The sequence below is a fragment of the Apteryx rowi genome, unplaced genomic scaffold (assembly GCF_003343035.1).
Source record: "Apteryx rowi isolate R43461 unplaced genomic scaffold, aptRow1 scaffold_350, whole genome shotgun sequence".
NCBI lineage: Eukaryota > Metazoa > Chordata > Aves > Apterygiformes > Apterygidae > Apteryx > Apteryx rowi.
Genome location: NW_020449975.1, coordinates 41533 through 54530, shown reverse-complemented (window position 1 = coordinate 54530; position 12998 = coordinate 41533). Strand labels below are relative to the sequence as shown.

The 12998-nt window shown below is 40.2% G+C and overlaps 1 protein-coding gene across 1 annotated transcript; it reads left to right on the top strand.

The window, feature by feature from the left end:
• The first annotated feature begins 36 nt into the window (after nt 1-36).
• Nucleotides 37-7966, top strand: DYNLT3 (dynein light chain Tctex-type 3). Its single transcript, XM_026072795.1, has 5 exons — nt 37-149; nt 1365-1406; nt 3322-3445; nt 4418-4495; nt 5746-7966. Exons 2-5 carry the CDS (start codon nt 1365-1367, stop codon nt 5820-5822), a joined length of 321 nt encoding a protein of 106 aa, XP_025928580.1. The 5' UTR covers nt 37-149; the 3' UTR covers nt 5823-7966.
• Nucleotides 7967-12998: the final 5032 nt, after the last annotated feature.

Below are 12998 nucleotides of genomic sequence, written 5' to 3'. Positions count from 1 at the left end.
GACTGGGCTGGACGGCGGCGGCGGGGCCGCAGCCGCCTCTTCCCGGCGGCGGGGAAAGCTGCGAGGAAGCGCTCACAGCCGCCTTTTCCACCTCCCGGCAAAGGGCAGCCTTCGCCGGTGACAAGTTGCCAAAGCTTTGCCAGCCGCAGGTGGGAAACCCGCGCTGCAGGCGCGCAGCCCGCCTCAGGCGCTCAGCCTTACGTTGGGCTTTGGCTGCAGAATGGGGTTGTGCCCGAGCTGCCCCGTTCCTCGGCAGTTTTGATCCGCCCCTCGGCCCTGCGGCTGGCGCACCGAGCAGGCGGGCGGCCGGCGCAGCACCTTTGCTGCGGTGCGCAGACGGGGTTTCTTTGTGCGGGTCAGGTTTTAGGCGCTGGCCTCTGTAGGCTTGCGGTTTTGCCTGTTAAGCTGCCTGTTGCAATTCCGGCAGGCAGAAGACGCATTTGTTAAAGTTACACAGAGGAAAGTCAAAGATACTTTAATTGCACTGTGTGGAGGGGGATGCTGTTGCTTACTGCAATACTGTCAGCTTTCGGCCATTTTTCTTATATCACCCCTGGGGAAAAAAAAAAGCAAGTCCTGGGCTCAGTCTGGCGCTGACCGTTGCCAGCCAGAACGAATAAGCCAGCCTTTCCCTCCCCGCGGGGCCCGAGTTCGGGTCTCCAGCCACCGATTTTCATGACAAAGCTCACAGGAAAATAATTGCCCTTGAGATTTCCGCCCTTGCCCGTGTGTTTGAAATTGGTGGGTAAGAAGGAGCAGACGGCACAATTGCACCTGCCATGCTTCCTTTGGAAGCCAAGCTGAAAACTGCTTAGTAGGAATGCGTGGAAAACGGGATGCATTAAAACTGCTAGCTTTGTCTGTACTCGGGAGCTACCTGGGTAGGCTAATGAATATTAAACACAGTCTTTTTGATATTAGGACTGCAAAACCTTAACTTATTATTTGGCAGTAAGATTTAACCCAAAGGTTAATAAGCCTGTGGCTCCAATCAAAAGCAGGATTAAAAACCAGAGGAAAGATTTGCCATTCAGCGTTTTGTCTCTGGGAGAATATTCTGATGAAAGGCATACACAGAGGCAGAATTTAATCTTTATGGAAAATGCAAATTGAGCCTGTTTCCAAGCATGCTGAGGCCTAAGCTTTTTGGACCCACTCAAAGGTAACTAGCAAAGGGGCACTAAACAACATATCTCTGGTGCTGAAAAAAAGTAAGATTTTAAAAGTAGGCTTGCAGTCTATACAAGACAAGTAGTCAGACACAGGGCCTGATCATTGCATGTTATTTGGAGTAAAACTGCATTGTGTGTTTACTTTTCTATCAGAAATAAAAATAGTTAAATTTAATTTAAATTTTATTACAGATGATCTTCAATGCTGATGAAGCCCACAACATAGTTAAGGAGGTAGGTTTTACCTAGCGGTAGTATTTCAAAGAAGATCTTTACCTTGCCTTGAACTATAGTGAAAACAGTTATTTCCATTAACCATCCCAGAGCAAATTCAGTCGAATTTATATGAAATATAAGTTACTATTTATATGAAGCAGAAACAAAGTTTCGTCTGGAACTGCTTTGAAGCGTCATCTAATTGCTGTCTTCCTTGACCTAAAGAGGAGGAGGGGTTCCAGAGGGGAGAGAGCCAAAATCTGCATTACAGTGGAATGACCAGGGGCAACAGTCACAGGCTGCAAGGGAAATTCATTGTGAATTTTTTTCCTTATCTAGCTGGAGAGTAGTTAACCGCTGGAACAGATAGCTGAGAGAGCTTGTAGAGTCTCCATCCTTAGAAATTTAAAAAAATTCAGTGGACAAGGTCTTCAGCAACCTGATCAAACTTTGAAGTTACCTGTGCCTTGAGCGAGAGATTGGACTACCTGAGCTCCAGTGAATCTTTCAATGTTTTTAAAGATTAATTTTTACACAGAAAGAGCAGGCTTAAAACGAATAGCCTGATAGTCTAAGTTAAATGCCTAGTAACCAGAAAGTGATTAAAGAGCCTGTGACACAGAGCTTGTGAGATTTTGCAGGGAAATATCAGTTTTGTAAAGGAATTTCTGTAGGGACTCTGCATGTCCTTTCCTGCATGCCCTGTCAAGAAAGGAAAGAACTGTGCTTTTAGAGCTGTTCCAGTACACAGCAGTGAGGTCTTAGATGTCAGTTCATTCAGCTTTTTATAACTATCCCTGCCTTGAAAGGCCGAATACTGTATGACAGTTCTCTTTATTTTTACATCTGACCCTGGGAGTAAAGCCAAGTATTTCTCCCTCTGCTTTAAAGCTTAACTGAAGGTGAAGAGTTCTAGTGTTAGATACATTTCTGGAAGGCACAAAGAATCTCCTAAGAACTGTTGTCCTTCAGTTATCTTCTAGTCTGTTTTAAGAATGTTTGTTCCTATTGTCTCCTCTGTCCAGCATTATACATTGTGATCAGAATTAATTGGGCTTTTTAAGATCTAGGGCACAAATCTCTTATGCAGCCTGTCGGTGGGTCATTAGTGCAGAGGTTTTATATTATTGAATTAGAGAAGAATATAGTTTCATTTTATTTACCTTTTCCAGGTATGCATTTCTTTGTTGTTTAACATTGAGAAATACAGTTCCCACCAGCACATGATTCTGAGTTTCTTTAGGGGTAGAGGATGCAGCTTAGGAGTTATAGCTATAAGGCTTTCAGTTGTTTGACTATTCTAAGCTTATGCAAGGGTTGGCCTATATATATACAGCTGTGGGAGAATATGCAATTTTCAAGCAGTTCAGGTGTTTCTCATGCTGCCAGATATGACCCTTGCATATCTCTTGCTCTCATATCTTTCTCATCCCTTGGCTGAGGTACATGTTTCACTATTGTGGCTCTGTCTATTTGAAGATTTTGGTATATTGCTCACAGACCCAGGAAGGTCAGCCAGCCCAAGTCTGCATTATTGAATAAAGTACAATTTCCATCACAGTGGCTTCTGAAAGCCCAGCTGACACAGGCAGTCATTAAGAATAAGAGGACAATGGGACATCTGCATTGGTAAATGGACCCGTTTATTTAACTTGGTACTTAAAACATGTGGCTAAGGTCTTTCCTACAAGAAATTTTAAGTCATAGCCTTACTTACCTCTGTCTAGTAATGTGGTAAATATGTAGTGAAAATAAGCTTCCAAGAAGGCTTGTTTTACTTCCCGTTCAGCAACTGATACGTGATGAACCGAAGTGATTTAAAGTGATCCAATTGCCAGATAAATTTTCCCAGATAATGTGACACATTTTAAATCTCTGCATTTTTAAGTATTTCATATTTATTATGTTTTTTTTTTTTTTTACTCTGTTTTAGTGCATAGAAGGTGTTTTGGGCAAAGCAGATTATAACCACAACAAAGTCAACCAATGGACTGCAGCTATCGTAGAACAGTCGCTGACACATTTGGTGAAACTAGGAAAAACATACAAGTACATTGGTAAGTACAAGTATCCATACTTCTGCTCTATACAATCACAGTAAATAATTGCTGAAAGGTTCGTTTTAATGCAGTGATCTATTGAATAGAGAATTTTAAATCTCTAAATTATAAACAAAGTGGAGCGGATAATGAATTAAGACCTGAACTCTTCTGTAATATAGATTTTAAGTAATACCTACAGTAAAACCATGGGAGTTTTACTTTGTGTCAATAGCACACTTAGCCCGAAGATGACGTCATTCAGTCTCTCTTGACTGTAAGCAACCCCCAAACATCTATGCCATTTTTTTGGTATAAGTTCAGGAAATAGATTGTTTATCTAAAAATAATTTTAGTAGGATTGCGTTTCATATAAATACAGGCATTTAAAACATTGTCAGTCCTGTAATATAGGTCATGCCCCATTATTCATACATACATACAGGCATGTCTGTGGAAGGAAAATAGAAATAAGTACAAATTTAACCCACTTTGGTCCCTGCATTTGCACACCGTTCTGTTTTGAAAGTCTTGAATTCAGATTGTCACTGGTTTTACAGCAGTTGTAGGACAGTCTATAAATGCTGTACCTCACTAGAGTGTGGTTTCAGAGAGCGTTACGCCAATACTCTTGTGAAATGGCTCTCGAGCATGATTTCTGTTGCAACCGTGAGAACAGTACCTGTAATCCAGTTCCAAGATGCACAAGTCACAAGCCATATCTAAGTAGCTTAGAAGATAAAAAACATAATCCTATTAGCAAGCATTATGTTAAAGCTGTTGTCTTTATGTGAATAAAGATATTTGAGATGAACGCCAAGTTCCTGAGGAAAATGGGATAGGGGGTTAGTCAAAAATGGTTTTGACTTAGCTGAATGCCTCTTCTCAGCCATTTGAAATCATAATGCAAGCTTTAGTTCTGAAATTCTGAATGATTCACCTCTTTTGTTTTAATAATGAAAGCTCTGATTTTATGACTGTATCCTTCAGTAACCTGTGCAGTGATGCAGAGGAGTGGAGCTGGTCTCCACACAGCAAGCTCTTGCTTCTGGGATACCACAACTGATGGTAAGTTTCCTCACTCAAATTAATGAGTTGTAGTAAAAGAAATGCTACCTGTTGCTCAGTTGTAATAGTTCTGTTGAATATTTTGGAAGAGTAATTATAGAAGCAGTAGCTTCCAGAATTAGATGCTTTATAATCCCAGCAAAACTGTCCAGAACTGAACGATTTTGTTGATAACAAGTCTTAAGCAGGCATAAGAGAGACTGCTTTTTAAATTATAAGAAGCAATAGCAGAAATGCTTTAATCGTGAAACAATAATCAAAAAATGTAATCTTCTTCAGTAACCACAGATCAACTGCGGAGGCAGTAAAATATTGTCTGCAGTATATGCAAATGCGTAGTCCTGAACACATCCACTTGTCTGTTAAAAGGAGACAGTGCTACTTTGAAGATGAACAGAGCTTAGTAGAAAATAGTAATAGTTTGACTAACAGCATGTGTTTAACTGAATTAACATTCAATTTGTAGGCTTCGGATACACTTCACTTGCATCTAAGTAATTTCTAAATGCATTTTTCCCAGTGTCACAGTATTGTGAGGAAATAAGATTAAAATATTCTTAAACTTGTCCAGGTGTGGGGTGTTGGGGGAGGGGGGGGGGGTTCCTACATTTTTTTTTTCTCCAGAAGAGGGCACCAAGTTATAAGTTAAAAATAGGGATTGTATTAGAAAGTCAACCAAGTTTGAAAAAATAATAATAAAATGAATTTCATGTGAACAAGTAGTTTACTTATCTTTGTGTGTTCTTGGCTTATGAAGCATCAAGATAATTTGTTTCCAGATATATTCATAAAAATAAACAATGACCTTATTGATTTCCAAAAATTATATGAGTCTGTTTAGACATTGATACAATTGAGGAGGGAAATTAAAGAAAGTAAATGCACTGGAATATACTTGATCTAGACTTTTCTGTGGATTTTTTTTTTTTTTTTTTTGGTCTGATTATCTTGCCAATTTCAGTAGGAAATCCTCAGGTGTTTCTGCAAATCCAGCTTTTCAAGAGATACTGAACTAGTCTTCTCTTCCTGGATTAGGCATACAAGAACCATATTTGTTAGTAAATAATGTACAAGTTTATGAAAACATGATGAGAAATTGACCTGTTTCTAGCCCAGATGACACAATAGTAATTACCTCAAATCACAGCTGAAATTTTCATACTAATTTCACATAATTTACATTGAAATAAAATGAATTTAGTAAAGATACTGGGATTCTATTTTTATTTTGTAATAAAAATCTCTTTTAGGAACCTGCACAGTGAGATGGGAAAACCGAACAATGAACTGCATTGTCAATGTTTTTGCAGTTGCTATTATCCTGTAACTGACTGGAAGATGAATATAAGTAACACCGAAGCCTTTAAAAACAAAACAGCGAAACCCATCATTTACCAAACACATGACTAAATATTTAAACCACTTTTTTTTTTTTAATGAGGAGGTATATCATATAGAAGTTCTCTACAGAGAGCATACAGTCTCAGCCAGTTCTTATAGGTTAATTATCTGAATGCTAGCAAAAACTCCCCATATATTTATACATATAGTTTTTGTAATTTAAATAATTTAAATATTCAGATGTGATGTTAATGAGAAGATGCCACAAAGATCAATACAATTTATATCAAAGCAACAAACTTCTAATCAAAGGAAAGGTGAAAGGGCAAGCAAGATCTCAGGATTATGGTGAGCTGGGAACAAATGATGAATACAATTCAGAGTGGATACATTGTAAACAATATCAGTACTTTGTGTTTGACTAAACAAAGTTAAATTGCATATTGAATGTTGATGCTTGTGATACTACATAAGCATCACATTTCAGTTGAGCATGAACTTTTACATTGAAATGAAATACTTTTAAGCTTTTCCACCTGAGGCACAAAATAACTTCACTACGGCAAATATGAAATATACTTAGCCCTAACAAGAATTCTGATTTTTCTTCAGAATGAAAAACATTGTATTTGTTAGTAATTCAGGGAAACATGTTGGGGGTCGGATAATAGCATTTAATCCATAATTTATACTTTTAAAGACATTATAAAGGTACTTAAATTTGATTTTATTCCATGACTATGGAATTTGTGATGAGCACTTTATTGATTCCTCATGAAACAAAAGAGAGTACCCAGGAGTTAGAGGAATAAGACTGGACCCATACTTCTCCAAGAAGAAATAAGTTCAGAGAGAAGGCACGCACATTTCTAGATGCTCTTGTTACCTTGAAAGCATTTATCTTAAAACAACATGTCTACTCTTTATAGGAGTATTTCCTATATTCTCAAAGTCTAGAGTTGAATTTTAGTCCTATGAAAAGTTGTAAGCACTAAGAGTTCCCATCCTACAAACATTTATGCAAGTTCTTACCTTCACTCATCTGATTAGTCTCAACTTAAAATATTCCACATGGAAAAAATGTATTTGCACATGCATAAGTATTTGCTGGATTGGGGCCTACCTTTTTGTCAATTAATGCACAAATTATATGATAAAGTTATATCAATACCAAAAATGCCTAAATGATTGCTGCCACTAAGTGGCAGCTACATTAAGTTGTTTTATCAAATGCTGCTTGATGGTAGAATTTTTTCTTGATTAGTGCATGTCTTTGGAAGAGACTGGTAACTACCTAACAGCTACTGTAAGGCTGTTTTGCATTTTAACAAATAGTATTAAAGCACTATTACACAGTTTTGATTCTTTTTTGGATAACTGACTATTAGGACATGTAGCAAGTGTCCTGTGCAAAGAACAAGCTAAAAACCATTTCATTGCTCAAATTGTGTATATAGCTAGTACTAAGACTACAGAAAGAACATGTGTACATGTAATTCACAATACTGTTCAAAATCTGTTGCTTTGCAGACAAATAGAATTCAGCTTTTACCTAAGTGCAAGTAAAGTTAAGCCACTGTAACACTGCATTTGCCTAACAAGCAGGTGTAGTGTGAAGATGTATTTGCATGTTGTACTGACTTTCAGATATATAGTAAAGCAATTTAGTATTATTTGGGTTAGGATAGCAGTTTCCAAACTAGCTGCCAACATTTAAGATCCAAGTTGTGAACCTAACAAAAATGCAGTAGTTGCACTTGTGTTTGGAATTGCACAAGGTAACAAACTTCGGTGGAATGACAACCAGAAAAAGGTTTGGGAACTGCTGATACTGTGTAAGATGTGCGTGAGTAAAAATATAGTGATGACTGTTATCCTCATTTAATAGGCCTTCAGGTGGCATGGACAGAAGGATTATTATTCCAAATAGCTGTTTACAATCTCATTTAGTATTTTTGCTTTACTTGAAAATAAAATGCACTGAGTAAGATTATTGCTCTCATTAGGCTTGGCGAAGGTTCCAGTGCAAAAGACCTTTCACTAGAAACCAAGAATATACTGCTTAATTATAATGTTGCTTCATTTTTCTTTCTACCAAAAAAAAATAAATAAAGATTTGCCTTAGTTGTGTTTTTGCCTCTTGCCTGCTCGATCAATATAAACAGCAACTGAAAACAACATTTCTCTTACTTTACTTGTATGCAATAGTGAGAGTGTGGGAAATTTATTAAAATTGTGTGTATGTTTTAGAGGTGAGACTTGTCAAAGGTCAATTCCCAGGCTTGGATTAGCTTCTCGCACCTGTTTTCTACTCAGACCTACTGCTCTTATTGCTTGTCTTGATCATGCATGTTAAAGTTTTTGTTGCTCTAGAAAGGTTATTAGGAAACTCTGGGAAAAGTATTTGTATACCACATCATAGCCAAGTTAACTTCTTTCTTTCCCATCTTTTCATTCCCCATCCTCTCTGGGTACAAAGAGCCACTTATAATTAACTCTCAAAATGAGTTTTGAACACTATTACTTCTGTCACTTTCTTTCCAAAGAAGTAGTTTGTTTTCAAGGAGAAAACTATGGATCGCAAAATAGAATGAACAATCCCATTTTAATCACATTTCTTGTACTATGTTTTTTTAGTTGTTCCAGTTATTGGGATGAATTTTTGTGTCTTATTAATGGGACAGAAGCATTTGCATTAGGGAATAACCCATATGTATGGAGGTGTATGTTCCTGCATATGATTTCATGACAAGACACCTGTTATTCCTCCCGAGAGGAATAACCTCCAGAGAGGTGCATACGAATTTTGTCATCTAAACAGAAGAGTGTGAAAGGGAAAAAAGGGAAGCAGATTTATTACTTTCCTTTTCATTGCCTGCCAGATATCCATCTGTGTGCTCTGGGCTGTAATACATTGCAGCTGTCACCTTTCTGATGACTGTCTTCCCATTATACCAACCTTGATCAAGGAAGCAAGCATGAACATTCACACAATCTAAAGGGCTCCACAGAAGCCATTCAAATCCCAGGTTGTAGTTAGTCTTTCGAGTTAAGACATGAATGTCAAAACACTCTTACTTCTGATATACCATAGAAGAGAGACAATTAGCTATTGCTAGCCTATAATAACATGCATTAGTACAGCAATGTAGAAGAACAGGGCTTAGCTCTAGTATCAGGCATCAGATCCTTCAGAGAGGAGTGCAGCGAATCCTGTAATGAACAATTCTTACCTGATGAATGGGATGCACCTTGCTGGTTCCTATGCAATGCAGGCAGGTGTTTTTGTTCATGTTTAATTCTGAGGGTTTTTTAGCTCAGTCATGGTGTCACAGAAGTACAGAGCCAGGCTAAATCCCAAATCACAATATCCTGATAAGTATATTCTGCCTGTTTCACTGCAGGGAATTTCCCAAATCAAAACCAGCACCAGTTCATCTCTAGGTGGCTATCTGAGCTCGGATGCGGTGTTCCATGAAAACAGCAATAAACGTAGTTGCAGACTGGCTCCCAAGCTAGGCAGTCAGGTTACATGCTCTTGCACTTGAATTGCTCTACCCCGTTGGGTCTATGCCAGGCTAAGAGCCTGTGTACATTGGCCTGTAGATAGAACAGTTTCTCTCCTTCCCCCATGATGGAAGGAAGGCTGCAGTTCAGCACCACATCCTCTTTGAGGGAGATTTTTGTGCCTTAGTGAGTCTAAGTCACTATCAAGCAATTGGAGGTTTTAGCTCATATATTCCACCAAGCATTTGTTTTTAAATCCAGGAATACATTTAGCTGGAACATACTGTGACTACAGGTTTATTTGTTACATAAATGCTTTTTAAAAGGAACAAAATAGGGTTAGAGAAACATCTGCAAACATCACTGTAACTCCTATTCCACAGTCCGACCTAGAATTACTAGCAAAGGAGAATCAGGGTTACGGTAACAGGCCTCCTTGGTTGTTATGATTAGAAATATGGGTACTTCACAGTCTTCATTTTTGTTGCCCTCTAATTACATGAAATGCTTTCTTGTATTCCTTGATGGTAAAGAGAGACACATATTACTAAAACAGTGTACGCTATAACCCTTGTCCTCTTGTTCTCTTGACCAAAACTCATGCAATCATCATTGTCAATACATAGGTTGCACATAAGCTGTGCAAGATTTGACAGGAAACCATTCACCCCAAATTTTACCCCTTTGTTCAGTACTTGCATTTAACACTACTGAGTCTGAACTGAAATAGCTGGAGACAGAGATACAATGTCCATGGTCTAAACAATGAGTAATGCAAAGTTTGTATCGCAGCTATGCCCCTAGCCCAAGCTGAAGGGGTGGCTGTCGAGGTGGTAGAGGAGTAATCTCTCACAAAATGAGATCTCCTCAAAACAGACTGCAGAACCAGGGAGCTGGTAGGAAGACCATAGGGACTGCCAGGGGAACAGCTTTACAGGTCTGCTTGACCAGACCTACTGGCCACAGAGCACAGGAGATAGAGGCGGCTTTTCCAGGCATGGCACTTTCCTGGGGGCTTTGAGGTCCTCCCCTGCAGCTCCAGCACCTTGATGAGCCCAGAGCGCCTGCACTGCGTTGCATTTATGCACAGTCCAGCCAACAGCTGCTTCTCAGTTGCTCTAAAACGGAGAGCCAAAGTTCCGTTTGCTTGAAATGCTTTGTGAATATCATAAATGGCAAACTCCACATTGATTTCTGTATGTGATAAAATTTGTGATAAATGCCAAAAGAACCTTAGAGTAAACTCTGCATCATGCAAAGAGACAGTACCAGGACCACGCAGCGCACGGGCAAAAAGAGAAAGACAAGTTTGGTGCTGACACTGCAACTTTAAACAGATCTGCTTTTACTTTATCTGTAAACTAGTTACAGAGCTCGTGCCCTAGACTTAGCAAGCTTCTCAGTGCAGGCCCCGCACAGAGAAGAGCTGAGAGTGAAACCCATGAAAATCCCCGGGCCGGTGAGGGGCGCCGGCTACCTCGGCCGCAAGAAACCAAACGTCCCGTCAGCAGGTGGCAGCGCGGGCGGCGGTTAAACGGCCGAGACCCCCCGCGCTGCCTCGCCCCGCTGCGCCTCGCGGCAGGCGGGGGGAGGGGGGCGGTCGCGCGCTCCTCGGCGGCGGTAATGGTAACGGTGGCGGTTGGGTTCGCCGATAACGACAAACCTCAGCCCGGCGGGGTGCGGGTACGTGAGCTGCGACTCAAACAAGCGAGCAGGGCCCGGGGCCGACGGCGCGGAGCTCCCCCCGCCCCCGCCCGGCTGCTCGCCGACCAGGGGCCCCACTTCTGGGAGCCTGGGGAGAGGGGGCTGGTGCGCCGCTGTGGCGCCGAGGCCGCTCTGGTCTGGCCGCCTCCGGGCAGCTGGGGCACCTCGGCGGCCGCGGAAAGCAGCCTGGTTAGGTTGGGCTACGTGTGCAAAAGGGGTTGTTGTGATGGGAAAACGTTGTTCCCGGTATAAATACTACCCCTGCATGTATGTTTTTGATAGCATCAAGCCCTTTATAAAAGCTTCGGGTTTTTTTTTTCTTTTTTCGGTGTCAGTCTCATTGCATTTACAGTTTTTTGAAGTTTGACAAGCAGGAGGAGGGAGCTCCCCCCCAGGTAATCACAGGGACTTGGCTGAGGGTTCTTGTTTGCTGCTTCTGTGAATGTGATTGACATGCCTAATAAACCCTGGCTGAGGACCACTTAATACCACCTGCAGGAAGCATCGCTGATCGCAGGAATGCTTTCCTGGACCAATGAGCAGTCTTGGAAAAATATATTGCTAGAAAAAAATCAAACACAAACACTAACTGGCTTCTTGGCTGTCCGCGTGCGTGGAAGAGAGCCAAGATGAAAGTATCCAAGACAGAGTTTTAAAAGTAATAGTAATAATACATAACACTAGCCTTATTACAAAATAATATCAGGAAGTTATGGTTATGTCATTCCTCTCGACACGTATGTTTTCAGAGAAGTTGTCATACTGTACAGGAAACATGAGACAAACTGTAGAAAGACTGCAAACTGTCTCTCATTGCTAGCCTACAGATACCCTACAGATACTCTTTTTACTTCCCTACTGGAAAGTCAGGAGTTGCTGCACAAGTTACTATGAGCTGTTTCTGTTACAACCACCCATGCTGTGTAGCGTCTTCTGACTACAGCTATTTTTGTATTATCTGTGTAATGTTCCTGTAAAAGAGAAAGATTAAAAAATGCTATCTTGGGCTTCATAAAAATGTGGTTTTTTTATAAGCACACATAGCTATGTATGACATACTTTTAATTTCAGTGTTGCTACTACTAAAAATATTTTCTCTTGAGAATAGAAACAGGACTGCCATTCATGTATTGTAGCCCAACAGTAGTGATACATATTGATACTGAACGCGTGTTGGGGAAGTAGAACAGAGCAGGCCTGAGATAAATAAATTGCCAAACTCCTTCATTCACCCACTGGAATTGGTCAAGGGGCTTTACAAAGTTGTAAAAATTTACATTGTGTTTTCTCACTTATAAGCCGAACTTGAAACAGAGAAAGACAAAGAAGAGGGCAGTGTGAGGGAGCAGGGACAACACCAGCAGCTGAAACAGAAACTTAAGAAAGAATACAGATTCTTTTTTCACATAGGCGGGTGATTTAAATGAGAGGCAAGCTCCAAAACATATAGCCAACCCTGAAAAGAGCAACAGAATTTACAGAACCTGGTTTCTATCTCTCCCTTTTTCAATATCTATTCCTTCCTCCGGCTCCTATCTCATTTCTTTAGGAAAACAGGGGAAAAATAAATCATTTTGAAAACCTAGCTTGAGAACTGCCCAAGCAATAGCAGTTGGAAAGTGCAATCCTGGTTCTCCAAGATAATAACTATTATTATTGTTATTGTCACTGCATCACCTAGAAGCACTGATTTTGGAACAATGATGTCCCACTACGCTGGATGTTACTCAAACATAAAACAAAAGCACAGTCACTGTCTGAAAACCCTGCAATTTGACTACAAAGACAAGAGGCGATGGAGGCAGACCAGCCTAGGAATGCAAAGGAGCAATATAAGCAAAAAAATCAGTAGTCCTAGATAGGAATTTGGGCAAAAAGTTGTCTCAAGATCAGGACAAAAAGTATGTGGATGGAGCCAGAAATGGAAATGGAAAGAGAGAACTTGGAGTAG

What these genes read in the sequence shown, in the direction of transcription:
- DYNLT3 (XM_026072795.1), top strand. Translation starts at nt 1,365, where the DNA reads ATGATCTTCAATGCTGATGAAGCCCACAACATAGTTAAGGAG. An exon ending in CCCACAACATAGTTAAGGAG is followed by an intron (nt 1,407 to 3,321) that starts GTAGGTTTTACC and finishes ACTCTGTTTTAG; the next exon opens with TGCATAGAAGGTGTTTTGGG. An exon ending in CTGGGATACCACAACTGATG is followed by an intron (nt 4,496 to 5,745) that starts GTAAGTTTCCTC and finishes AATCTCTTTTAG; the next exon opens with GAACCTGCACAGTGAGATGG.